Source organism: Gossypium raimondii, chromosome 6, assembly GCF_025698545.1.
Source record: "Gossypium raimondii isolate GPD5lz chromosome 6, ASM2569854v1, whole genome shotgun sequence".
NCBI lineage: Eukaryota > Viridiplantae > Streptophyta > Magnoliopsida > Malvales > Malvaceae > Gossypium > Gossypium raimondii.
Window position 1 is genome coordinate 56,093,898 of NC_068570.1, and position 27,805 is coordinate 56,121,702.

The following is a 27,805-nucleotide window of genomic DNA, read 5'->3' on the forward strand; positions in this document are numbered from 1 at the left end:
ATTAAGTTTAATATTTTTGCCCAAACCCTCCCAAATTTCAGACGGACTTTCGGACCTAGACGGGTAACCCGATCTATTAACAGGTCAAATTAAAACTCTACTTTTATCTTTACGCATCTGAACTGCTAGGTAAAAATATGGATGGTTTATCCAATTTTTTAGGTCAATTAAAAAGTTATCTTGGGAACCAAAAAAAAAAATGATTGGTTCAATCAATGGATTACTTTGCATAAGTAGTAAGAGATGTTCCTTCTTGAAGAATGATGATACATTGAGAATACATATTTGTAATCCTCTCATAGGAGAAATTATGGAGCTTCCGCATTGTTATGATGATTTTCTTGTCGGCATTGGCTTTGGGTTTTGTCATAAATTCAATGACTATGAAGTGGTAAGGTTAGCTATAGTTCTGCTTCGCTTCATCAAAGGTTCAGGTTCAAGTTTGTAGTTTAAACATGAATTTTTGGAAATCGATGAAAACGGTAAATTTAGGGTGGGATTTGTTGTCTTCATATCGAGGCTACGGGTGTTTCGATGGTGCTTTTCATTGGCAAGGACTAAATTTATGAAAATTATCCAAACCATCGTATCATTTCAATTTGATGAGGAGGTTTTTCGAGAGATTGATTTTTCGAATGATCTAGACTTCCATGATGATGTTAACTTTTTTATTATAGAATATCGAAACTTCTTCTCTTTAATGGTCAACAACGCTGACAAAATGTGAATGTTTATCAGGTATGGGTGATGAAAGAATATGGCGTATCGGATAGGTGGATTAAACAACTCAACATTAAGTATCATCTCACAAGATTTACTAATACTTACTTCACTTATCAACTTTGTTGAATATGATGAAAAACTTCTTCTCTTTTAACATAGCCATCACACATTTGTTTGATATGATACCAAAACCAAGCAAATTGAAGGGGAACTCGACTTATTGTTACAATAGCATTTCATTCATTGCGGAGAAAGCTTGGCTTTATTGTGTGGGGTGTGCCTCATATTCTTCTCCCAATTAAACTCTATGATTTCTATTTAGGGGTGACAAGATTTAATTGCATATGAGTTTAATGAGAGTTTTGTGATAATTATAGATAATATTTTATACCCTTTGATGAGTGTCTTATTTGATTTAGAATTTTGTTTACCGGTTTACTTTGTGATTTTGAGCTTTTTATTCGGGGATTTGGATAATGTAGTCTAGTACATTTAGATTTATTTTCTTCATATTGCACTCTTGTTTGTTTACTCAGTTAGTGAAAAGCTAAAGCCTCATTTACCTGTGGTCTTTCCCTCTTTGAGGGTTTTACACATAAAGTATTTGTGTTCGCCTTCTCCATATTTACTCGTATATTGTTTATACGAGTCGGTCCCCAACACATTGTCAAGGAAGTACGATTTCTTTCCAATAATGAGTTTAAATTTACCATTAGAGTTAGTGATTAGTGATTCATATTTTTATATTTTATTATTTTTGAAGGATTTATTAGCCGAATAGATGATGATCTCCTAGCCTATTAAGCCTGACCCGCCGTGACTTAAGAAAGTGAAATGTCGAGCTTTAATATCGAACAGTGCAGAAATTAAAACCCCTACCAATGACCGATGAACATCTCTATCTTGCTTGTTTTCGTAAACAACAATTGTTGAACAATGATTATACCAGGATCAAATCAAACCCTTGACAATGATTAATGAACTCTCACCTGTTGAACCTGGTCTCGGCCCTGTAAATGATGCTAAGAATTATGGTCAACACAAAGTATTATAGCTATAACATATGCAAAGATGGCACCATCACACATTGTTGAACCCATATTGTTGTACCATATGAAAGATAGCAACACATTGTATGATACCTACAACATATGAAAAGATGGCAAGCAAAAGGCCATCACACATGGTTCTACTTTAGAAGCGGTATCGTAATCATTCTCCATAGATTCATAGCTGTTTAAGTCCAAATATCGACATTAACTTCACTTTTCTATATTTTCTGATACATTTGGATAATTGTATCCCATAACCATGTCAAAGTATATGTTAGCGTAAAAATAAAGAGTTTTTTTTTCTTCAATCGAAATCATAATTACAATTACAAGTAATACATCTAAATAGTTAGAACAAAAATCAATCATTACAATGCACAATCCATCTGATTGTTAGACAGACTGATTGCTAGGCTAGCTGCATGTTTTTTTGTTCATTAAGACTAGCTGCATGTTTATCTACCTGGGTACTACTATATTCATATATTGTATCTCAACTCATACTATAAAAGATAGTATAGGAAAATGATTGTGCTAATGCATATAAAATTCGTGTTTGAATGCGGTTAATTGAGCTAAGGGGGCGGCAGGAGCCCGGCTCCTCTAAAATGAATTTTTTTTCATTAAAGGTAAAATTACGCTTTGACCTTCTAAAACTAAAATTTAATTTGATCTTTTAAAATTATAAAGATATAAGCTATTAAAATGATGAAATTATATTTTTACTACTATAAAAATTATAATTTAATTTTAACACTGTAAAAAAATTTCTGACTCCACTCTAGGTTAACTTATTTTTGTTCGAATCTAAGCTTCGAGTGACATCCCTCATAAGCTTGTCAAAATGATGCGTCAAAAGAATAAACAAAGTTAAAATCATGGAAAAAAGTTTAAGTATTGCAAACAATAATAATAATAAAATTTGTTCCAAGTACACTATATATAACATAATAAGTCAGTAAGTTCGTCACTCACTTGCGGAAACAAACTAGGGCAGGCCACTATGCAATATGCTGGGCAAGTTTAACAGTAGCAGATGAAGTGGTGCCTCTACCATTATAATGTTGCTGAAGTAGAATGCATGCAAATTGTTGATAGCAGATGCACACTAAAATAATGTGTTCATACTCCTACATTCAACTTAAAACAAATATAGTATTTTGGTTACGGAAAAGTCAGCAATATTTTTTTTTATGTTATTGTAAGCACTGATCTGAATTCTCAATAATTAATTTAACTCTAATTAACTAACTAGTCAAAAATAAAGATGTAGGACAACCCACAAATTTATACAAGATGAGAATCGAACATAAATCTCAAAGTTATTAACGCCTCAACCTTACCATTAAGTTAGGGTCTCACTGACCGGAAAAAAAGTCATACAAGAGAAGAGAGAATAACAAACCACTTGTAATGGTCACCGTCCACCAAAGAGCAGCAACTCCACGGTGCAGAGCGAACCGCTCGAGGCACATCATGCCTGGAAGGGTGCAGAACTGAGATGGAAGAGTTCAGAATGTCCTAGACTGTGGTAGACACATCTAGTACTCGTTGGTAAAGTCTAGAAGGCCCGGAACATTTTGAAAAGTTATGGAAAGGGATGGACCCTTGTGGAATAGGGTAGAAGGTTTCAGGAGATCTAGAAACACCCACTTGTATATAACATTAAATATTGTTAAGTGGGAATATTCTAGACACATGATGTATACCATCAGATGGAGTTTATGTTAACCGTTAATTTTGAAAAACTTGACCTATAAATTGGAACTCTTTGAATAATAAAATTTCCTAGCATTTCTCCCAAAATATATCTGTGATTGTTTGCAATATAACATAATCCAAACATTTAATTATATTTTTTCCTTTTGTAGTTTGTTCTAATAATAATTGATATTTAATAAATAAACCTTAAATATATCACTTTCAAGAACATGGTTCAACGCCATTAATTGAGGTTAATCTTCGCATCCATTCATCTCGTAACGTAGAGTATTTTTATCTTATAAATAACTCATACTTCAAGTTTATTCTCCTTAAATTGATACTCATACATAAGTCACATTGTCTTCATAGTTTTATATTTTCTATGTTTTTTTTCCATCATCGTCATTATTACTACTATATTCGTAAAAGTTTAGTATTTTCAAAAACTCTATTTCTTGACTATCATCATCCAAAACAAGTCTACCCCTGTAGACGGTTTCCAAAACCCACCATTACCGCTTTGCACAACCCTTTTAGGTTTTATCCCATCACCATTGTTTTGAGTAATCTTTTCTCGAGGCCAAACACAATCCGTTTATTTGAATCCAAAAAGAAAAAGTAAGCTTGCTTGAGTAAGCATCAAAACCTTATAAGCTCACTATATTGATGGCCTAAAACATCCCTCACATGACTACAGTTGACACTCAACATAAGAAGGTAAATAAAAAGTATTTCCGCATCACTAGGGTCCAACACCATACTTGGAGGAGCAATCATAATTTTATTAATGGTTTTAAAGTAATTCTTTGTTTCTTGAATTTTATGAATTGCCTAAAATATTTATTTTCATTACAAAATTCTTGTCATACAAGGAACATCACATGAAGCGAAATAATTAATTAATGAAAATTCTTATTATGGGTTGTGTTATTTTACTTACAAATAAGATCTCATTCATCATTTGAAATTTATCAAATATCTATACTGCATTAATTGGGTTTCAATTTAAATCAAATATCCATTAATTTTAAACATATAATAAAAAATTCATCCAATCAAAAGTTTAAAACTGACCTCAATCATTTACATGAGATTTAAATGATTTAAACCGTTCAATAATAGTTCATAAAATAAATAACCGAACTAATCCAATTATCTAATTATCCAATTAAAATCAATCTACCCATTCTTACTTAATGAACAATTAACTCTTTCCCTTATCCCAAAACTAGACCTCCATAACTTGTATTTTCAACCAAGTAATTTGAAACCTAAAAGAATACCTAGATTCTATTCAAGGCCATAATATAACTATTTCTATATTGAAATTTAAAAAAAAATTTAAAATCCTACATTTCATCAACCAAATCTAATGTATCAAACACAAAAAATTTAAGCTAAATTTCACCCAACCCAACAGACAGAACATGCATTTTACACCAACCTTAACTTGAATCTGAACTCTTTTCTTATAATCCTTGTAGAGACTATAATTTGAGTGACTAAACCTATTTCAAGGGCTACAATTTCACATCTCACTTCTAAATGTTCATTAATGGAAGTCACAGCATCTTGCACTCCTCTAATGGCTTCCTTGAGAGCATTATTATACTCGGCAGTTGCTTCTGGTTCTTCGGTTTCGGCAGCTTTTGTTATCTCATGGAGATGCACGCATTCATACTCTATTGGCTTCTTAAACGAGCAATTCTAATGGTTCACTAGACACTCCGATGGACCACCTGCCTTCTTTAATAACTGAATGGTGGTAGTCTTCATATATATTGAATATATAATAAATCGTCGACAAAGAATGCTGGATTTTACAATAAGGCATGGATTAGACATGGGTAGTAAAATTGATGAAAAACAATATCTATCATACATATAACAAAAAATTTGAGTTTTATTGAAAAAATTAAAACTTTCGGAAATGGCGTAAACAAATACAATTTGTCAAAGTTTTTGATGTATTTTTTTAGTTTTTACCGCTATTTCACTTTAATTATTAATTTTTTACCAGATATCAATACAAAAAAAAAAAGATAATTTTTTGGGTGATCAAAATGAAACCAACCTAAAAGTTCAATGACCAAAATAAAAGTGTAAACATAATGTTCCATTAGAGATTCAATGCTGGGTAACTAAAATAAAAGTGCCCTACAAATTGAGTGATAAATTTGCTAGGATTTCATTTGGAGTGACCAAAATTCTACTATTAGTCACTTTACTTTGCAAAAGTTGTGGATTTAGTCAATCTACTTTTATTTGGTCATTTTTAGATTTAGTCCTGTACTTTTCACATTTTAAAATTTTAGTCATCACCAAAATAATACCGTAAAATTCATTGTGTAAAGTTCTATTATTTTCAAAATTTCATGCGCCAAACATATTATCATATGTGTAACGTCATGTCAACTTATTATTTCCACATCTTACTCACTAAAAATCCAGTTAATGGATTAATGATTATCATTTATGTCCATATTAAAATTTCAAAACTCGACAAGTATAAGGACTTATAATGATACAATTGGAGAATATGAACTAAAACTACAACTATATGCATGGTACAAGACTAGTAATTAAAATTAAACAAACGGATTTAACTATTACTATTTGGGTCAAGACTAATATTTTAATTTTTGAAAAGTACAGGGACAAAAATTGACCAATTCAAAAAGTATAGGACTAAAAGTGATCAAATAAAAGGATAAGAGCTAAATACACTACTTCCGTAAAATCCAGGGACTAATAGCGGAATTTAACCCATATGATAGGTTATAAATCGGTGAGTTCCCTTTTTTTTCATTTGAATTTTTCCGTTTCTGAGTTCCATTGGTCAAACTAGCAATTGCAAGTTCTTTTCTTTTCCTAATTGTAAAATTGAAAAAGGGCAGTCGCAGATAGGGTTTTGAAAAAAAATCCCTAAAATGCACAACGGAATCGGACTGAACACCCCTAGGGGGGTCAGGCACCAATGGTTACATTCAGAGCAACAAATTCTTTGTAAAGCCGAAGACGAATCGGGTAACCCATTCCACCAAGCCATTCGAGGCAGATCAAGGCACCGCAGGTCTCACCACCAGGAAACCTAACAAGGAAATCCTCGAGCATGATCGCAAGCGTCAGATTGAGCTCAAGCTCGTGATTTTGGAAGATAAACTAGCCGAACAAGGTTACACTGAATCTGAGATCGCTGATAACCTTGTCGAAGCTAGGAAGGCTCTCGAAGATGCTCAACAAGAGAAAGACGAAGAAGAAGGAGAAGTCATACCAATCCCTACTCACCAGCAAAAGTAAATTCTTGTTTATTTATTGATTAATTCATGTTTTGGAGGTTTTGGTTTTCGGTTACGCAGGCTCACCAAGTGGATAATTAGTTTTCGGATACACAAACTCATTATTGATTTATGTTCTTTTATTATTTATTGATTCATTCATGTTTTAGTGGTTAGGTTTTCGGATACACAGACTCACCGCCGCAAGGAAGGAGTAGCAGATGGAGACCTTTAGGGCTGCTCTCGGTATTGGAGCTTCTGAATCTGGGCTTCCCCCTCTGCCAAATCCTCTAAACAACATCGATGAGCGGTCACATAATTGTGATTAGGATTTAAGGTATAACCATTAGGGTAAGAAAAATAGTAATAGTAAGATTAAATATTGTAATTATAGTATTAGATATTGTAGCACTATAACGTAAAATAAAAAATTAAACGCATTATACTATACCCACTGTTCATTTGAATCCACTCTCGCTCAACTTTCATTCTCATCATTCAATGACACAATTTCTTCCATGAAAAACGGTTCATTAAGCATCAAAGAAACCTTTTACAAACAATTTCCTATTCTTGCACGGTTTCATAAAAATTTTAGAGCCATAAATGTTCAAAGTACATTCTTATCACCCAAAGATGCAATTCTTGTCAATCGAACACGAATATATGAATTATCAACTGATCTAAAATTGCTAAAAATTCTTATTTAAAAGAAAATTTTTGAGGGATATATTTTGTAATTTAAATAAAAATTTTATATAGCTTTTTAAGTTTATTGTTTTTGACAAATAATAAAATTTTAAATTTGATTTTAAAATGGGATAAACTTTAACATGCAAATAGTTCAAAAGTTTAAAAGTATTTAATAGGTGCTGCTAAGACGATTGGTGCCACTTTTTTATCCGATCTAAAAGGATAATTACTTCATCAAGTCCCTAAACGTTTTATATAATTATATTTCAATCCACCCAAAAAATTATTATTTTTAAACTAACCAATAATTGGAGAAGGTAACATCAATGACAATAGCGTCATTATTTATGTACATAACTTTTAAAGTAGGCCATTTTATAAATAATCAAAAGTTTTAAGTCATTTTTATAAAAAGCTGAAAAAAATTGAACTAAAGGAATGGGTTTCAAGAACTAATCCAAACAAATCATCAAATCCAAATCAAATTTAGGGGTTTCTTTTGGGGGGTGGGGAGCAAAAGGAAATGAAGGAGGCTTTCGTTTTAAGCTTGATCTCTACGCTGTGGTATTTCAAGGAATTTGCGAAGTTTTCTTCTTCAATCTTTTGCAGTCACGTCTTCGTCTAGAAAACTGGAAATTGAAATGCTTCGTATTTATTATGGAGAACGTAAAATGTGGAGCAGTGCAGAAATCGAAACCCCTTCCAACGACAGATGAACACCTCTATCTTGCATGACCATACCAGGCTCAAAAGTTGAAAACCTGGTGAATGATGCTAGGAAATAAGCTCAAATCCCTGAACAATGATCAATGAATAAGTGTACTCTCATCTATCGAACCCCATCTCGGCCTGTTCTCGCAAACAAGAATTGCTGAATTCTGATCATACCAAAGCTGAAAAGTTAAAACCCTGTAAATGATGCTAAGAATTAGGGCCAACACATTGTATTATAGCTACAACATATCAAAAGATGGCACCATCACTCATTGATGAACCCATGTTGTTGTACTTTAGGAGCCGTATCCTAATCGTTTTCCATGAATTCAAGTTTTTGGATCTGTAAATACTTTCTTTATCTCTAGGTAATATATTTATCACTACATCTAATATTAATGAGTAAATAATTTGTTCTAATTTTACTAAACTGAAGCAATTCGAAACACAGTTAAACCAAACATATATATCACCAAAATAAAACAAAACTCTAAGAAAGAAACCAATTTTGACTATCAAAATATGCATTAGAGCAAATGTTACTGTTAGAGTTGTGTGATCCAAATTTCTATTAAAGAAATCCATGTGTTTTATTTTTCTTCTTATTGTTTTGTGATCTTTCTATATTACAATTATCGACGTTCAGCTTTATCAATTACAAAACAATGGAAGTTTTATGAGCTAGATGATTATCTATTAGCTTATTAAACACGATGTGAACAACAATTGTTTGAACTTTAATAATAACACCCTATTTAGATTCGAGCGTAAGTGTCATATGTGAATATATTTAATTTTAGTTTCTAAATGATCATACACTAGAAAAGCACTAAACTTCATAACTTTGCTTAGGTAAGCCCTTATATTGTTCTCAAATAAGTCCTTGTCTTTTTTTTTTTTTTTTGCTTCATTCAAATTATTTTGTTTAAAAGCAACAGAACTGTAATTCCAGTTAAACAATACAATTGTCACAAAAGCTATTATAACATGAAAACCAGGCATTCCAATCACCAATTTAACATTCACTACCATGCCTTGAGCATAACCCTGTGATTTAATACCTGTTGTCGCTAATGTTTCTGCCATTTCATTGCCATGCTGCTCTGCTTTTGAAAATGCTATCTTACCCACACAGGCTAGTCTCCTTTCCGTATTTGTGAATGTAGTTTGTTGCGACCAAGTTCTCTTTATCCTTTTATTTGTATCTAGAAAACTGATTCGAGTAGACTATCAAATAAGCCTTTAACCTATCATCTATATCCAAATATAAGCACTTAAGAGCTTGTTTCAATACAAATTGAAGGTTTGAGAGTTCAATGTGGGTAAAAATTAAAGGATAGAAGGTTATTTTGTACCCATATAAATTTGTAACAATAATTACATGCAAATAGAAAAATTCAGGCTTCGTTCATCCAAATCGATAGAAAAATAAACATTAAGGGTCTGTTTGATTGAAGGAATTGATTTTCCGGAAAATCATTTTTAACTTTTCCAGCGTTTGATTGGCGGAAAACATTTTCCATTTGGAAAATAAACTCCAAAACAAGGGAAAATGGGTTACATTTTAGGGAAAATATCTTACCCTTTCAATTTCCGTAAGACATTTTCCGTGCTCTCCTCTCTATCGCCTCCTTCATTCCTTCCTTCATTTCCGGTAGAAAATTGCTTCTGTTTATCGATTTCCCAGTAACTTGTTTTTTTAATTATTCAATACTTGTTTTTTTAACATAATTACAAATAATTTATTTGATATTAATTTTTTTCAATTTATAACGATTAATATTGTAGCTTAATAATTGAGTATTATTATAAATAAATCATTGCAATATATGTAAAAATAATTTAAAATATAAAATTTATTAATACATATCAATATATGTAAAAACAATTTTTCAAAATATTTTGAAAATCGCCAAACAAATGAAAATATTTTACATGATTCAATCAAACATCGAAAATATTTTCCAGTAAATCATTTTACAAAAAGTAAAACATTTTCCGAAATCATTTTACGGAAAATATTTTACTTTGAAATCAAACAGAACCCTAAATTCAAATCATTTATAATTTAAATTTGAAAATATAGTTAATTATATTCCTTTCATCCGACTATAAAACTAAATTATTTATATTTAATTTATTAATTTTAAATTAAATAAAATCGATTTTAAACAAAATATTTAATTAGAATTTTATTGACATTATAATATTCAAATAAAATTTAATTTTAAGTTAAACTATATAGATAGTCATCAAATAATTCAAGATTTTTATTTTAGGCATCCAAAATAATAATAATAAGTCATAATTTGAGCATTCATGTTACATAGTTCGATTATTTTGGTCAATCATGTTAAAATCATGAACGACAAGCTAGTGTGGCAACTAAAAATGGTACAATAATAAATCTAACCCTCAATTTTTATTTATTATACCGATTTAGTCATAATTTTAAAAATTAACCCTTAAAATTTAAAATATTTTTAATTTAATTCTAATTTAAAAATTTAAAGAAATATAAATATTTTTTTCAAAAATATAATAAATATATATATATTTGATGGTGGGGAGGGATGGGGATGGGGATGGGGAGAGGAGAGGATTATTTAATATAACATTTAAATAGTTTAAGAAATATAAACTAATGGTTGATTTACATAATTTACTGAAAAAATATTTAAAAGGTTTAAATATGTTAACCCACAAATTTAATAAAATTAATTTAATTTTAAAATATTAAATCCATACTAGGGCCAATTTTGGAAAATATGCTGAAAAATAATATTTAGTATCATATGTCTAGAATTTGATGCATCGAACATATTATCATATGTGTAATGTCATGTCCATTTATTGTTTCCACGTCTTACTCACTTTAATAGATTAACAACTATCATTTATGTCATAATTGAAATTTCAAAATTCGACAAGTATAAAGACTTAGAATGACGCAATTGGAGAATATGGGCTAAAACTACAAATGTATGCATAGTATAAGACTAGTAGTTAAATTTAACCAAACGGATTTAACTGCTACTGATTGGGTCAAGACTAATATTTCGAATTTTGAAAAGTACAGGGAATAAAATTGACCGATTCAAAAAGAATAGGACTAAAAGTGATCAAATAAAAGGAGAAGAGCTAAATCCACAACTTGGATAAAGTACAGGGACTAATATCGAAATTTAACCTATATATATTATAAAGGCTAGGGTTAACGGCAGACGAAAGCACAATTCTCCGTGAGTTTCCTTTCTTTTTCGTTTGAATTTCTCTGTTTCTGATTTCCATTGGTAAAACTAGCAATTGCAGGTTGTTGATTTTTTTCTTAATCGTAAAATTGAAAAAAAAGAAATCGCAGAAGATTTGAGATAGTGTTTTGAAAAGAAATCCCTAAATGTACAACGGAATCGGACTGACCACCCCTAGGGGGTCAGGCACCAATGGTTACATTCAGAGCAACAAATTCTTTGTAAAGGCGAAGACGAATTGGGTAACCCATTCCACCAAGCCTTTCGAGGCAGATCAAGGCACCGCAGGTCTCACCACCAGGAAACCTGACAAGGAAATCCTCGAGCATGATCGCAAGCGTCAGATTGAGCTCAAGCTCCTGATTTTGGAGGATAAACTCGCCGAACAAGGTTACACTGAATCTGAGATCGCTGATAAGCTTGTCGAAGCTAGGGAGGCTCTCGAAGATGCTCAACAAGAGAAAGACGAAGAAGAAGGAGAAGTTATACCAATCCCTACTCGCCAGCAAAAGTAATTTCTTGTTTGTTTATTGATTAATAATGAATGATTGATGTTTTTCTTTTATTATTTATTGATTCATTCATGTTTTGGTGGTTAGGGTTTTGGATACACAGACCCACCAAATTGCTGCAAGGAAGGAGGAGCAGATGGAGACCTTTAGGGCTGCTCTTAGGATTGGAGCTTCTGAATCTGGGCTTCCTCCTCTGCCAAATCCTCGAAAGAACATCGATTTTGATCAATGCAGACAAGAAACATGAGGTAACCATTGGTGTAGGTACCCTATGAGCCTGAGCCATATGACACTTTTCTAAAAGTTCCTTGGTATAGATACAACCTTTGATCGGTGCAGACAAGAAACATGAGCTAGCCTGAGTTTGTGGTTGAGGGTTTGATGCGTCTTTTCCTTCAACACTTCTTTTAAATAATTTTTACCCTAGCCATCTGAATGTGAGCAGTCGAGTAGAAATGACTTGTGGGAAATATGAATCGTTAAGGGCCATTGATCGTCGCCACAGTCATCACACCTTTTCTCCCTCCTGATTTGGAGAGAGAAACGTGAATCGACAAGCTTTTGCGTTTGGATGCCTTCCAAACCCATCAAGTTATTCAAGCTTGACACACACCAATAGAGGATCTCAAGTGCTCGAACCTAGTTGCATCCAACTGGTTGATATTGTGTAGACACAAACTTAAGCTCAACAACATCATTCTCAGTCAATCCCCTTATAAAATCACGTCTGATATCTATATGTTTAGTCCTCCAATGATACATTAGATTCTTGGAAATGTTAATGGCATTTGTATTATCACACAATGCAGTAGCCATGTCCAATTCAACACCAAAATCCAGCTTCTATAGTTTGCAACGTCAACAATTCTAATACCAAAATTGGTCCAAGATTATTAAATAAAAAGAAAGTTACAAGTACTTAATGTCTCGATTAAAGTACAATGACTAAATTTTAAATTTCAAAAAAATATAGAGACCTCTACCATATTTAAGCCTATTTAGATAAATAAAAGCTATGAAAGTTTATTTAAATAAATTGGTGAAATTCAAAAGTTTCGGCCTGATTTTATAAATACTAATAATGCCCAAATTCGTATTGTGCTTAAAGGTGACCATGAGTCAGGTCGGGCCTCAATAGAATTTTAGGCCCATTTTTTAGGTTTGGGCTTGACCCAATTCGAAAAATAAGCCTAAAATTTATTAAGATTTTCTTATATTATTATTTTTATATAAATACAAATTTAAAAATATAACACATCAAATACACTAAAACATTCAAATAAATATTTCTCAACAAATTGAAAATTTATTTATACTTAAATAACACTAAGACAAGTGCAACTTAGCGAGTAATACTTGCAAAATTAATAATAAAATAAGAGTTATATAATATCCAAACGATAATAACAAAATAGTAACAAAGCAACAACGAAATAAAACAAAACAATAAATTCGAGTCGGTCAAAAATAAGAATTTTATGTTTATTAAATTATTAATCTTTAATATGTGGAATCAAGAATATATGAATTCCATTTTATTGGAATGAAACAAAATTTTTAAGATGAAATAATGGTTTTATGGCTTAAGAATGACATTTTATAATTATAAATATAATTGTTATACTTTTTAGAAGTGGTGTGAATTTGAAAATTTTGAGCTTCCAAGACGCATAGTGATGGTGATGTTTATTTGCTGGGTCTATAATTGATTCAACAATGCACAAACTTATATCCAAAATTGATCTAAAAGTTCAAGATTATTAAATAAAATAAAATACACCAACTCAATTTTAAATTTTAAAAAAATATAGGGACCTCTCGTATATTTAAACCTATTTAGATAAATAAAAGCTATGAAGGTTTATTTAAATAAATTGGAGAAATTAAAAAGTTTTAAATTACAGTCTGATTTTGTAAATATTAATAATGCCCAAACTTGTACTGTGCTTAGAGGTGGTGATCATGGTTGGGTTGTACTTCAATACAATTTTAAACCCGTTTTCGAGGCTTGTGCACGATCTGACCCGAGCCTAGAATTTTGTCCAAATTTGATCCAGATAAAAATGTTAAAACTCAAGTCTTGCCCGGTCCGACTAGTCTGTATTAAAAAAATTTATATTATTATTTTTATATAAAAACAAATTTTAAAAATATAATATATCAAATACACTAAAATATTAATATAAATGTTTCCCAATAAATTAAAAAATAAATTAAATTTTTTATTTATATTTAAATAACATTGAGGTAAGTGCAACTTAGCAAGCAAATGTCTCTAAAATAGCAGTAAAATTAATAATAAAATAAAAGTTATACAGTATCCCAACAATAACAATAAAATAGTAACAATATAATAACAAAACGACACCAAAATAATGACAAAACAACAAAATAGTGAAAAACAACAGTAAAAAGCAGCAGGATTTTTTATTTTATTTTTGCAAATTTGAGTTGAGTCGGGCAAAAAAAAAACTTACTCGAGTTCAACCTATTTAGAAAACAAGCATTTTTTTTGTCCAAACCCTTTTTAAGCTTATATTTTTATTTAAATCATTCCATTTTTCGGACAAATCTTTAGCTCGGGCGGAATAATTTAGCCCATGATCAGTGTGCTGATTTGTTTTATTGTTTCAAAAAGGATTAATGTATTTTTTCCATCCTAAATTTGACACCTAAACGTCGAAGAGGCTGGTGAGTGCAGGGGTCGGAAAGATGTTGATGAAGCGGGTTTTAAGGGGGAGGCAGTAGCAAATGATGATGACGCTTTCTTACATAATGTTGACTTGGATTTTTATATAACTTTTTTTTATTTAATATTAATATTAATATTAATATAAAATCTAAATTTATTATATTTTTTAAAAATTTTATGTATTTTTTATATTTTTTAGAATTTGTAAATTTTAAGGGTTAAAACTTAAAATTATGCTTAAATTGATTAATATGTAAAATTAACTGCTAAATTTACTATTATACTTTTTCCTTTTAACTGTCACATCATCCCGTTAGACACTTAAACGGCAATTAACGAAAATGAACAAAAAAATCTCAATTAATTAGGGACCAATTTAAAAGAAAATTATAGTTGGGTGACCGAAAACAATAACCCATAATTGAGTGACATATGATGTAATTTATCTTCTTTTTTCTTTTTTTTGCTATTTAACTTGCTATAATTACAACATTCCCATTTATTTGTAGTGCTCAAACTTTTTCAAAGTACTATTAAATATAAATGATTTGCTAGATTATAATCCAAGCCATCCCTCCAATCTGCAATTTTCCCATTATTCATATCTAAAACATGGACAGAATCACACCAACCAATAGTATGTCACTACATATAATCACACCAACTGATTTAATTGATATAATCAACAATATTTCGATGGTCAAATATAATTCGCTTGGAAGTCAGTTAATAATTTTTAAAATTTTCGATTACCGATTAATTTAGATAGAAATCAGGTAATTAACTGAATTAGTCGAAATAAATAATGTATTTTGTATATTATTAATGAATTTTTAACTATTATTCTTTATATTAATCAAATAAATAATATATATTATATATAATTCATTTTTAATGAACATTAACAATGTAATTTTTATATGTTTTATATTTATTTTAACTAAAAGATAAAAACATGTAAATTTCATTTAATTCGTTAAGTGACTAAATTAATCAAAATATTTTAGTTGGGTTAATGAATTTGAAAACCTTCAGTTCAATTAACAGTTAAAGATTTTAGATTTGAATAATTCAATTAATAGTAATTTGATCCGATTAATAACCGAACCAACCGTTTAAACACTCCAACTAATAATATAAGAATGCATAAATAAATAAGCAAACATAACTTGAAAACTTCAAATTACAACATCCAGCAGCAACATGCTGGGTATGGAAATTTCGTACTTAAATCAACACTTTCTTTCAACATCCAAAATAAATATTTCAAACTTATTAAATAAAATTATTTAAGTATTAATAACATAAATAGTTTAAAGATGTAATAAAATATATCAATTAAAACAAAATATCCGGTAGATATACAAAATAAATTATATTATTATAAGAACATTTTTGCCTTTTATGTTTTACACATAATAAAAACTTAATTATAAAAGAATTTAAACCCATAAACAATAATTATTAAACATTTAATTTAACCATTTCAACTTACAAACTTTTAATAAACATATTTCTTCCACAATTTAAAATATAAAAACAGTTAGAAGCAAGCCAAAAAAAAAAAAAAAGTTAAAATACAAAAAAAGCCCTCGAGAATGAGTCTAGCAAAAATGTCCTCTTCCCTCCGTTGTTTAAAGTCCTTTCAAAATTATACACAAAATATGCTAACCTATGCTATGCACAAACATGTTTAAAGGGAGCAGTAACTCGAGGTGGCGGAAGAGACGGAGGTGGTGTACGAGGCAGAGGAGAGAAAGTATCCTAGTCAATGATTTCTCCCTCTCCTTCACCATTCCTCACAAGTTCTGCTACTTTCTCCCTAACATACAAATTCACTGGGTCAACTTGAGTGTCATGTTTTTTGTTGTCGTCATCATCTTCTTCTCCTTCTTCACCAGCATTGTTGTTTTCGATATCGTCATCACCAGCAGCATCAACGATACTTTGGGTCATTGTCTTGTTGCCAGCTTCAATATTATCTTCAGCATCAAGCAAGGTTTTCTCTTGAACGATCTCACCCTCGGATACACCATCTTTAACAACTACTACAGGAAATTTCAAGGGCTTCTCAGGCCAATCCTTAAAGAAAGAATTCATAACCATGAAGCGGAGAACCTGCAACAACCAGCTTTTATCTTTCCTTATATCAGCTCTAAGAAGTTTTTGCAAAAGGGTCGGACTCCTCTTGCTGAAAGAACTGCCATCAAATGATTCCTCAGTTGTTGGTCTTGGCTTCTTGGAATTACAGTCTCTCTTATCTGGTCTCCCTCTTTTATCATTCCTCATTCCAAATCTCCCCCTCTTGGTTGATGGCCTACGGTTTTCTTCCCTTCCATTCACCCTTTTCTCCAAACCTAGAAGATACTGTGGCGGAATTTCTGCAACTTCGACTCCTAATTCAGCTTGCTTTGCCAAAATCTCCTTGAGTTGCTACAACAGAAGGTTACAATATATAATAAGAAAAAACTTCAGTTACATAGATTGTGACAATGAAGCATCAATCTGGCCACCTTGCAGAATTTTAGTCACTGAATGCCTGTTTTTAGATTGAAACAAATTTATAAACCCAGAACTGAAAACTTCAGTTATCTTTTCATGAGTACTTTAACATTGTTAGACATGCTTAGACAAAATGCCAAATTTCTCGAATCTTGGATGCTAATACATTAACTATTACATATATCTATGTTATTTGGACCCGGGTGTGAGTTCAAATACGGGTATGTGTCTAACAAGGTTATGTTCAATTTGAAGGGTTGTAGTCCCATACCCAAGTCCAAATATGTGCCGGATACAGGTGTCAAACAAGGATACTTCAAGAAAAAAGAAGATTCAGAGCACCATAGACATATATGCCTAGGACGAGACACAAGGCAGTCTTATAGGTGGAAAGCATCAAACGTTTATTAACCAGATGGTTCCCTTTTAAGATGAGATTGGCCTTATGCTCGAGCATATGCAATACTAGTAAGTTTTTTATAGATCAGGAAAAATTAATAAATGTACCTCGCTACGTGATTTTTCAACCTCGGAGTCAGCCTCTTTTCCACTCAGTTTCTGCAGCCACGAAAGTCAATTATCCTCGAATGCATATACACTTTAAAGGGAACAAAAAGTGAAATGAAAGAGAATTCTGCAGCTATATCCAACCTTCTTTATGTTGGCTTTTGTTGGATAGAACTTCTTACGTTCTTCACGCCACTTTCTTATCTCTTCCTCCGTATAGGTCAAAGCAAGCGACCTTCTCATTTAAGAAAGAATTGTGGACACATCAAAGCAGAGATTAAAAATAAAGAATGTAATTATAAGAGGAGAGAAAATACATGACAATTTATAAGAAATATTAATCATAAGTACAGGAAAATAAGGTTATGCTGTAGATGATTTCACTAAAATGTCAAATGCAATTGATTCGGTTCTATTAGCCTCCCTGTTCGGAATTATTATCAAGGAAAACATTAACTTTTTCTCAAAAGTATTTGGAAAGAACAGAAAGAAAATCCTTTAACATAGTTACAAGGCAGCTTGTAAATTAATTGAAACCTATGTTGCTTGACTCTTCATCTCTCTTGAAATACTTGTTTCTATTACATAACCTGACATAAGTTGGGAGATATGACCATCCAAAGATCCTCCAAATACATGAAAAAACTTTGAAAGAAAATTGAACATACCCATCTCAAGCACATATACATAGTTGACAATCACAATCAAGTCCGAATAACATAGCTGAAAACTACCTAGGCTGTCCATACACATACATTTTCTGTACCCCAGCAAACAACTAAATACAGAGAAAGAAAACCAACACACTAAAATCTTGTGAAATTTTAAAAGTTCTGGCATTTATACCAAATCAAAACAAGTAAACCAACAGAGCATCAGCATTCCTTTTACCGTTTTCATGCATACGGTGGGATTTCATCCACAACATTTCAGGCCTTGACTTATCATCAATAGTTCAAACTTATACAAGCAAGAACTTAAGCACCTCACCGAAACGGAATCAATTAAGGGCTAAGTCGGACAACTAATGGTTTTTTAACATGATTGCTTAGAATTATTCCAGTTGTGACCACCATTAAAATATTCAAGGAATTAAGTTTCTAAAATTAATCACATAAAGCTCATTTATTTAAACTCAATGCAATACATCCCCATTTGTCAACTCACTCTAATCCCATACCACTTAACTTCTATTTAAAGTAATTCACGTAAATACTCAAGAGATACCACCATTCCATTCTCCATACCAATAAAACTCCCATGATAAAATAGTTATTGCAAGCCAAAGAACTGCTTCAAATATAAGAAAGCATAAATAGAACTGTCTATTTTCAGGCTAACCACTGTCATAAGTGTAGCAGACATCATTTGTAAAAAAGCAGTTTCAACTAAATAAATGTCTCATGTTAACACAAAATTACTCTCAACTGAACGTCTCTGTCAAAAAGCAAAAGTTATCTTCACATCTGACAAGCAAGATTATGAAACGAGTATTAGCAAACAGAAGTTACCTTCTCTTTTCTTTAGCTGGGTTTGCAGAATTAGAATGAGGAAATTTAGCTGCCCTCTCATTATCAGGCCCTGTTATTTTTTTTCTCAAGGTGAGGAGAAACTAGAATTTTTTTTCAAAAGAAACAAAAGAATCTAGTAGCAAAAAACAAATAAAAGAATAAGAAGGTACAAAGGAAACCAATATCTATTTTCAAGTTGTAGACACCAAAAATGCAAAGTTGTGCATGGAAAAAATTGTCTGTCTTGTTTTTTAAAGAGCCAAAACAAATCAATTTATTTCAAACATAAAGCTTCAGATGTCTGTACATTGGTATTCACATGTGAATTCAAATAAATCAAACAAACTATATCTTCTAATATCCCTTTCTTGGGTTTTTAGTTTCCAACAGATAGAGAAGAATTTAAGCTTCACAACAGCTTTAGCTCTACCGATCTCATACTTCAGTGATCCAAACCTATCCCAGAGTACTCTTAAGGTCTTTGCTTATTTAAGTGTAAACTTCTACACTTTTACCAACTTATCTGAAAAATAGAAAACCTTCCATCTTTTTTTTTTTGCAATGCTAAATTAAATGTTTGAATAAAACATATCTTAAACATAGTGATCAACACTAACAGCAATTTCCATCGATCACTCCATACACCTTGCACATCCTATTCTATTTCCTGAAACCTGTGACTAGCTGGGACTTCCATCTTAAACCCTAATTCACTATTCCAAAGAAAGTCTTGTTTCACCCAGTCGCAGTTTATTTTCAATCAGATCACTGGAATTACTAGGAAGGGAACAAACACTATATCATATTCATTTATAATCAAGATTTTTTTCAATGAACTCCGACTTGTCCCAGTTGAATCACTATATAATCTTTTAAAAAGGGGATTAAATCAGTTCATTTATAATCAAATTCCATTTGAGATATAAAGCCAGACGAAGTGACAACTGCATTAATAGTGAAAATGTCAAGTAACTTTTTATTTTTATGCTTTATGACAAAACAAAGAAAAAAGAAAAAAAAAAGTTTATTTATCCACAGCCCAATGTATCCAAGAAAGACCATTTAAGTTATTTGAAATTCATTAAAAGGTTAACCTTTTTTCTTATGTCCATTAGAAGATGCAAACGCTCTCTTTCCATTATCCGCTTGATGGAACCGGGGCTGCTGGAACTTAGACTTCTGAGATCTACAAAAATTGAATTTCAGCTGTATAAAAAGCCAAAAATCGAAGTCTTTCACAAAGAGAAGCTAGAAACTGTAAGATGTTTAAGAATACCAACCCCCATTTTGAATCCCTTTTAGCATTTCTTCCAGGAAAGTTGTTCATGTTCTGACTGTTTTTACCAGGACCACCCTTCAACAATTGAAAAGACTTGCATTAATTTCAAAAGCCAAATCAAAAGATAAAATAGACACCAAAAACATTGTGGAAAAGAAATTTTAACACCATACATCAACCATTTCCAGCTTAACAATTACGAAACTTTCACATTAAATAACATCAAAGCAGCTTGAGAAGTTCTGCTTAGGGAAAAGGTATAACATAAGCTATTAAGAACCCAAATGGAGTATCTCCAATGGTACGTATATCTTTCCAAGTTAATGCACAACAAATAATGCAAATTCTCATTTGATATCATCAACTTTTTGAATCTTCACCGTTAACTTTACAAGATGTGTTTAACCCAAACTCATACATCAAAGAAAATGGCACGGCTGCACCATTGGAACTTTGAAAGAATAGTATTGCTAAAGTTTATGCTTTTATCCACCAAAGGCAATCAGACTCTCTTAAACCACTTTCAGAGTCAACATTCACAACCAAACTACCTCCTTAGTTCTAGCACAAAGTTAAAACAGTAAGGGTGTAAAAACAGATACCATTGGCCTTCCGAAAGAAGGGTCTCCTGGTACTAGTGAAGCAGGTACAGAAGACAAATTCGATGCATTAACATCCGCTAAATTTTGCTGACTCTGATTGGCTTGCTGCTGCATCTGGTTTGGCCGCATAATCCCGAAATGCGGATTCGGAACAATGGCTTGGCCACCAGAAACAAACTGTGAGAGATCTGGGAGTTGAGAATTCAAAAGTTGGCTCACATTCTGCAATTGGTTCTGTAAAAAAAGCTGTTGTTGCTGTAGTTGTTGCCGCTGCTGCTGCCCATTTGTCAAACCCATATTATTTTGTTGAGGCAAATTCAACCAATTTGGTTGATTTGGATTATGCAAAGAGTTATTGAATTGAGCAGGAAGTTGTGGGAACATTGCAAGATTGTTCATGTTTGGGAAAACTGGACCAATTTGAGGAAACCCCGTACTGTTATTTTGTGTAGGAAACTGCTGGTTAGCTCCATTCATGAATCCAACATTATTTAGCAATGGCATAACACTAGAATTCTTATTAATATTATTAATATTATTACTCAACGGAGTTGGCAGCTGAGGATTAAAAATACCCATTTGAGGTTGCATCATAAGCATGTTCATGTTGTTATTGCACTGGTTTGCCACCGCAGAATTTGATTGAAAACCATTCTGCTAAAAAAAATAAAATCAAAACCCAAATTTCAAATTCAAAAAAGAAAAAAGAGAGAGAGTAAGAAAGAGAGAATCAGAGAGGCTACCTGCTGGGGTCGGTGGGAAAACGAATTGAACGGAGGTCTCATTGAGTTACAATGAGAACTAAAGATGCCGTCGGGTTTGCCAATTGATGAGAGATAAATTGCTTGAGCTTTCGCGGTGGAGCGTTTTGATGTTTTTAGGGTTTTAGATTGTAAAAATTGAAAACCCTCTAATTCTTTGGAGGGTTTTGGTATGGGTTTTTAGGGTTTTAGATTGTGAAAATCGAAAACCCAGCTGATTATTGGGCTTACAACAGGCCGTAGGGTTAGTGATAATTTTGGCATAATGATAAGTTTAGTCCTTAATGTTTATATTTTCTGTCAATTCGATCTTTATTCTTTTTGAGCTATCCTTTAAAAAAGAGTCAAATTATTTTTTTAAGATGTTAATCTGACAACTCGCATAGCAGTCTATGTGTACTTAATGTTGACATAACAATATTTATTTTATATGCTACGTTAACAAATAATTTAATATAAAAATAAATCAAAATTATAAATATTTCATAAATATTTATTAGAAAAATAACATGAAGTACAAATGGATTGTCACATTAATTAATTTAAAATTTTAGCCAACAATTCCATTAAAAAACCATTTCAACTATTTTTCAAATGGTTAATGATCAAATTTGACTCTTTTAAAAGGTTGAGAGAACTAAATTTAGCTCAAAAATAATAAGAATCAATTTGAAAAAAATGTTAACTTTTAAGGGTCAAATTTGATATTGTCCCAATAACTTTAGCCTTTCATTTTCATATTGTTAATTGCGTTAGGTTTAAATTATCTTAACCGGCTCTCAGCTCCTCTTTCTTAGTTAATGTAAGTTATCAAAATATAAAGTTAATCTCAATATTCCTGAAGTATGAATTTTATCTGTAGGACAAAATTACCCTTTTATTTATTTTTATTATTTTCATACTATTTTTTCCATAAAATCATAAAAATTATTTCATTTTAAATTTATCTTAAATACTGTTAAATTAAATTTTAAAATATATTACAATTGTAGTGCATACTAAATATTTAAAAATCATTTTAAATTTAATCACATATTAGTTTTGAGATAAATGTATTGATTTTTATTTAAAGTAAAAAAATATTAGATAAAAATAAATTGATTAACTATTTAAAGTATTTTTTTTACTATTAATCTTTATCGTATATGCTTTTTGATACAATGCCTGAAACTACCCATAACCCCCCCAACCCTTAAATAGGAAGACAATGTGCTTCAACACACTCAACCCGCGTCTTACCACATCGGCAACAATGCCGATGTCAATCGAGCTAAGACTCAATCGAAATAATTTCAAAATTTATCATTGCTTAATACACCAAATGTATCAAACGATTTTACTTAGCACTTCCCCATATGTACCAAACTTTATAATGATATATATCATTATTAGGAATGTACATTGGAATCTCAATCCCAACATCGAAAAATATCAATTACCTCCTGAACATTGAAGGAGCTAAGCTTGTTAAAAATTTTCTATAACAAGAATAGTAAATTCTGCTTATCTATCAGCCAAACAAAAAAAAAAAAAAATCATTCCACCTAAATATACCGTACAGGATAATATAACATTGATAAATAATCTTTCATTCCCGTAATTCTATGACACAGATAATCTTATAGATCGATGTCACCTAGAGTTTACTTTCGGTCTGATGTTTGAATCCCATGGCGCTTGAAGAATTCTCTAAATCCATAAGCACTGAGATCGTAATTGAACTGCATAATACCATAGATGTAACAATAGTTATAGATAATATATCAAATAATAATAAATACAGAAGAGAATATTGCATCAACAGAACTTACAAAAATACACTTTTACCAGCATTTATGTACATTCATGATTGTGAAATTCTAGATAGTTGAGTTTATGTACAGAAACTAAGTGACAGATGAATGAATCTCTAACAATGGTTAAGCATATAAGGGGTTTAATGTACAGAATGCCCACAAACCTAAAATATTAAAAGCACTGAGATCGTAATTGAACTGCATAGTACCATAGATGTAACAATAGATATAGATAATATATCAAATAATAATAAATACAGAAGAGAATATTGCATCAACAGAACTTACAAAAATACACTTTTACCAGCATTTATGTACATTCATGATTGTGAAATTCTAGATAGTTGAGTTTATGTACAGAAACCCAAGTGACAGATGAATGGATCTAACAATGGTTAAGCATATAAGGGGTTTAATGTACAGAATGCCCACAAACCTAAAATATTAAAAGCATTGTATATGTAAAGCACAATGAATATCTGAAATTTGTGTTTGCATATGGAATCATATTGAGCAAAGCAAAAAAAAAAAGCCAAGAACCAGCCCCGATGATGCTAACAGATTTTAGGGGAAAAAGGCTACAAAACTTACAGGTAGAACTTTTACAGAATATCTTGTGGTACTTGGATCGACAACCCTCCCTTGATCTGCTGCCTGCAATAGAATGTTCTTATTAAATACATCAAACATTCAGGATCAAGCTCTAATGTTATTACAAAAAGTAGACTCCAACATAAAACAGGGAGCAAGTTATAAATTAAAACATATTTTGCGCTTGTAAGATTCATTTGAATGCAGCTTGACTGCAGGTGAACTTATGGAAAAACATCGTAAATAATATAACTACTAAGCTATACAATGTCTCATAATTCTCCCTATCAGTGCACTTTGGATAGAAAGTGCCTATGGGCCACATGTTTAAGTTGCAGAAACAGCCATTCTGCAAAGCAGAAATAAAGCTGCATAGTTCATATACTTCCCAGAATCCAGAGAAGCATAGCGTATGCTTGAGCTTCTTTTTTATCTATCAGAACTCTCCCTCGAGATTTAACCGCTGAAAGTGATCAACTCCATGGTTCCACAAAAAGTCTAATCTTGCTTATATTAACCAAACCCCACATTTTATTCAAACTGAAATATATATATATGTTCACTAGCCACAACATGCAGCAGAGACTATTGTTTGTCATTAACACTTGCTAGCAGCCGTTTAGCCTTCTTTCTTTTGACTTTTAGTTATTTCCTACACCAACACACTGTCCCAAGTTTATACTTCATTTGTCTTGCAACAAAACAGCCACAGAATATATGGGAACTAGTTTTTCATTAACTCAGAAAAGATAAGCCTGGTTCATCTATTTCTTTCATTTCCTTTTTATTTTTTTTTCACCTGACAAGTTATCTATATTGGTCATTCTCAGCGAGGCAGAAAAGCTAGTAAATTTTCATGCAAAACCTTTTCAAGTAATGAGGTTTTTGCAGGAGTAAACCACAATGATTTGGCTACGTGCTTTAGTTCTACAAGGGCCTAATTGTTAAGAAGCCATAACTGAATCAAAAGTAGCTAGATAGTAGAAAGTTCAATTGGCAAATATGCTTAAGGTTATTATAGTTTCAGCAACTATTACACTTCTGTATGTTAAACAAAAATCATACAATCCTTGAACAACCCCGCACTAGTCAACTTTAGTTCGGAATGCTTTAATCAGTTAACAGCAACTGGTTACAACAGACCAAAGCAAGCAAATGGCGCAGTAGAGGGAGAAAATAGAAATAAAGAGAAGTTGCATACTTGCTCTGGACTATGAAATATTTCAATGAATGGGTATTCATTCTTCTGCCGTGTTATACAAAACCCTGGATATTTTGGGCACTCAACCTGCAAGAGAATAACACAAGAAACTAAGATGTGAGTGCAAAGAAAGAACAAAGAAACTAACCCATATAGTAAGTTAGCACAACTACTATCACCATATGACAGTAATCACTACAAAATTTAGGGTAGGTACATAAAAGCCTCTCCAATTTCATAAACCTCATTCCCCATCCCCAATGTTCAAATCCAAGGCCCCGAAATTGAAAGTCATAGGATATCCGCGTAAGTTGGACAAGGGTTTATACTAAGAACAGCCAATTTAAAGTGAAAATGCTAAAAGAATAGAAGCATGGTGAAGAGGCCCCTGTACAAGCAGCCAGATTGCAACTCAAAAAATGGGTAAATTAGTTTTTGTACGTTAGATCAAAGAGCAAACTCGTCAAAATACAGAAATAACCATTTTCGTCTTCGAACTAACGTATAGGGGCTAATTTGCCCTTTTTTTGAGTAGAGGGGCAAAATACATACAATGGCCGCCACGGTACTTTTACCATAGAAGCATATACTCTCATACTACAATACAACCACTCTACAACATCGCTATGATGAGACTGTAAAAATGTTTAAGTAATGACCTGTTTCAGCATTTACACATTATCAGAAGAAGAAGAAGAAGAAGAAACATACGCGCATAAATTTAACATTCGGATAGAACTCAACAGCAGCTTCCTCCAGTACTTTGTCAAGATGCTTTGTGTAGTTCCCCCTGCAATATACATACAGGATGAGCTAGGGGAATATACATACAATGGGTAAAAGGAGGGATGGGGTTTTATATGACCTGATAGTGAATGCAACAACAACGGGATGACCTTGCTGAAGTAGCTGTACAAATTCACGCTCGGATTTGAAATGAATAACTCGTGATGGTCCAAGATCTTTAGGATAACCAGTATAATACCTTCAAATTTTAACAAGAAAATAAACATAAACATGAATGCTTTATCATACAACATTCAAATTGATACTACAATTTATCTGCTTAAAACTTGATAGAAAAAAAAAATCAAAAATTGAATTGAATTTGCAAGATCAAAGATAAATGAAAACTTATCTTACTTGCAAGATGAACGGAGATGGGTGATCATTCTATCAAAAAATGATTGCTCCATTTTTGGAAAGACAAGCTGAATCTGAGTCACTAAACCAGAAGCTAATTTTTTTTTAATACCAGAGACATAGAAGAGCTAAGAGAAAGCAATAGAAGAAAAGAAAGGCAGAAAAGTTTTACTAACCTGGTTTTGGCCAATGGAGAAGAATGAAATGCTGTTGACTGGCCTGCAAATTGAAACAAAAAAAATTTGGGGAAAATATTTTTGGTAAACTAGGAGAATAAACGAAAATGGTGGCTCTGCAAAAGCGTTTTGAGTTTGGGACAAATTAACATTTTAGTACCGCATTTGTCAATTTTTCTCAACTTAGTCCCTGAACTTTTTTCTCATTAGTCCTTTAATTTTACATTCTTTTCTAGTTTTGATCTATGTGATAATGCCACATTGCGATATTGCTCCACCTAGAGCTGTCCATGAGTCGAGTCGAAGCTTAATCCCAACAAAAATTTCATTTCGAAGTCCATTTTTTAACTAACTTCGCCCGTTCCAAAAACTTATTTTACTGTTCAAAAATTAATAAATTTATAAACAAATATATTTTTAATTGATATTTTACAATTATATTTAAACTTAAAAATATTTTTTATTTATTTAAATTGAATTCAAATTGATTAGGCCGTACCCGAGACACAAATATCCTTTTTCAAGTCTAGCCCAAATTGGATTGGGCCTATTGGGCTGGGCTACAGATAGGTCTAGTGCCCCCATCGCATAAAAAAACTAAAAATTTTAAAAATTTTAGGTGAAGATATGGAAAAAAGTGAAAGGATTAAATTAAAAATTTTGTCAAGATTAGGGACTAGAAGTTATTTTATCCCTTTGAGTTTTGATTTGGGTAAGAGGATTAGTTAGATTTGATGATTTTATTTTAATTTAGTCTGTAACACCCCCTAACCCCAAACCGTCACCGGAACAGGGTTATGAGGTATTACCGGACATATCAAACAATTTACAAATAATTCATAAATAAATAACCAACATATTAAAATAATTCATAAATTGTTATAAAATTTCCTACTTGATTTCATTTTTAAAAAAAAAATTCGGCAGCATTTCTACTTATTTTTACATAAAACCCCCTACAAAATTTCAAAACATAACCAACCCAATTCCAGTATTTCAATCAAGGCATTTATATAATTAAATCTTACTTGACATATTGACATAACAACTTAATTAATAAAATCCTATTATCATTTCTAATTAACTCATAAAACTAATCAAGTCATTTCAATTCGAT

The 27,805-nt window shown here is 31.6% G+C and overlaps 3 protein-coding genes and 1 long non-coding RNA gene across 8 annotated transcripts; 2 read left to right on the plus strand and 2 right to left on the minus strand.

Annotated features, from left to right (window-relative positions):
- Positions 1-6,310: 6,310 nt before the first annotated feature.
- On the plus strand, positions 6,311-7,205 carry LOC105773099 (uncharacterized). Its single transcript, XR_008197062.1, has 2 exons — positions 6,311-6,775; positions 6,928-7,205. It is a non-coding gene; the product is annotated as an uncharacterized LOC105773099 (long non-coding RNA).
- Positions 7,206-11,401: 4,196 nt separating this feature from the next.
- On the plus strand, positions 11,402-12,778 carry LOC105773098 (pre-mRNA-splicing factor cwc-21). The gene is made up of 2 exons (XM_012594756.2): positions 11,402-11,926; positions 12,015-12,778. Exons 1-2 carry the CDS (start codon positions 11,562-11,564, stop codon positions 12,172-12,174), a joined length of 525 nt encoding a protein of 174 aa, XP_012450210.1. The 5' UTR covers positions 11,402-11,561; the 3' UTR covers positions 12,175-12,778.
- Positions 12,779-16,070: 3,292 nt separating this feature from the next.
- LOC105773097 (uncharacterized) lies at positions 16,071-21,933 on the minus strand. Of its 3 annotated transcripts, none has more exons than XM_012594753.2 (8): positions 21,764-21,933; positions 21,021-21,674; positions 20,420-20,493; positions 20,234-20,325; positions 19,140-19,209; positions 17,773-17,863; positions 17,629-17,679; positions 16,071-17,052 (listed from the first exon to the last, which is right to left on the minus strand). In XM_012594753.2, the coding sequence occupies exons 1-8, from the start codon at positions 21,803-21,805 to the stop codon at positions 16,384-16,386; spliced, it is 1,743 nt and encodes a 580-aa protein (XP_012450207.1). In that variant the 5' UTR covers positions 21,806-21,933; the 3' UTR covers positions 16,071-16,383. The 3 variants fall into 3 exon arrangements, with proteins under 3 accessions (XP_012450207.1, XP_052488690.1, XP_012450208.1); XM_052632730.1 differs by having other exon boundaries at positions 21,021-21,677; XM_012594754.2 differs by lacking the exon at positions 21,764-21,933 and having other exon boundaries at positions 21,021-21,456; positions 21,596-21,664.
- A 1,206-nt stretch (positions 21,934-23,139) lies between these two features.
- LOC105773100 (uncharacterized) lies at positions 23,140-26,809 on the minus strand. Of its 3 annotated transcripts, none has more exons than XM_012594757.2 (7): positions 26,689-26,809; positions 26,513-26,594; positions 26,235-26,354; positions 26,081-26,159; positions 25,370-25,456; positions 24,169-24,231; positions 23,140-23,502 (listed from the first exon to the last, which is right to left on the minus strand). In XM_012594757.2, the coding sequence occupies exons 2-7, from the start codon at positions 26,563-26,565 to the stop codon at positions 23,425-23,427; spliced, it is 480 nt and encodes a 159-aa protein (XP_012450211.1). In that variant the 5' UTR covers positions 26,566-26,594; positions 26,689-26,809; the 3' UTR covers positions 23,140-23,424. The 3 variants fall into 3 exon arrangements, with proteins under 3 accessions (XP_012450211.1, XP_012450212.1, XP_052488246.1); XM_012594758.2 differs by having other exon boundaries at positions 26,513-26,586; positions 26,689-26,764; XM_052632286.1 differs by lacking the exon at positions 23,140-23,502 and adding an exon at positions 23,602-23,775 and having other exon boundaries at positions 26,689-26,774.
- Positions 26,810-27,805: the final 996 nt, after the last annotated feature.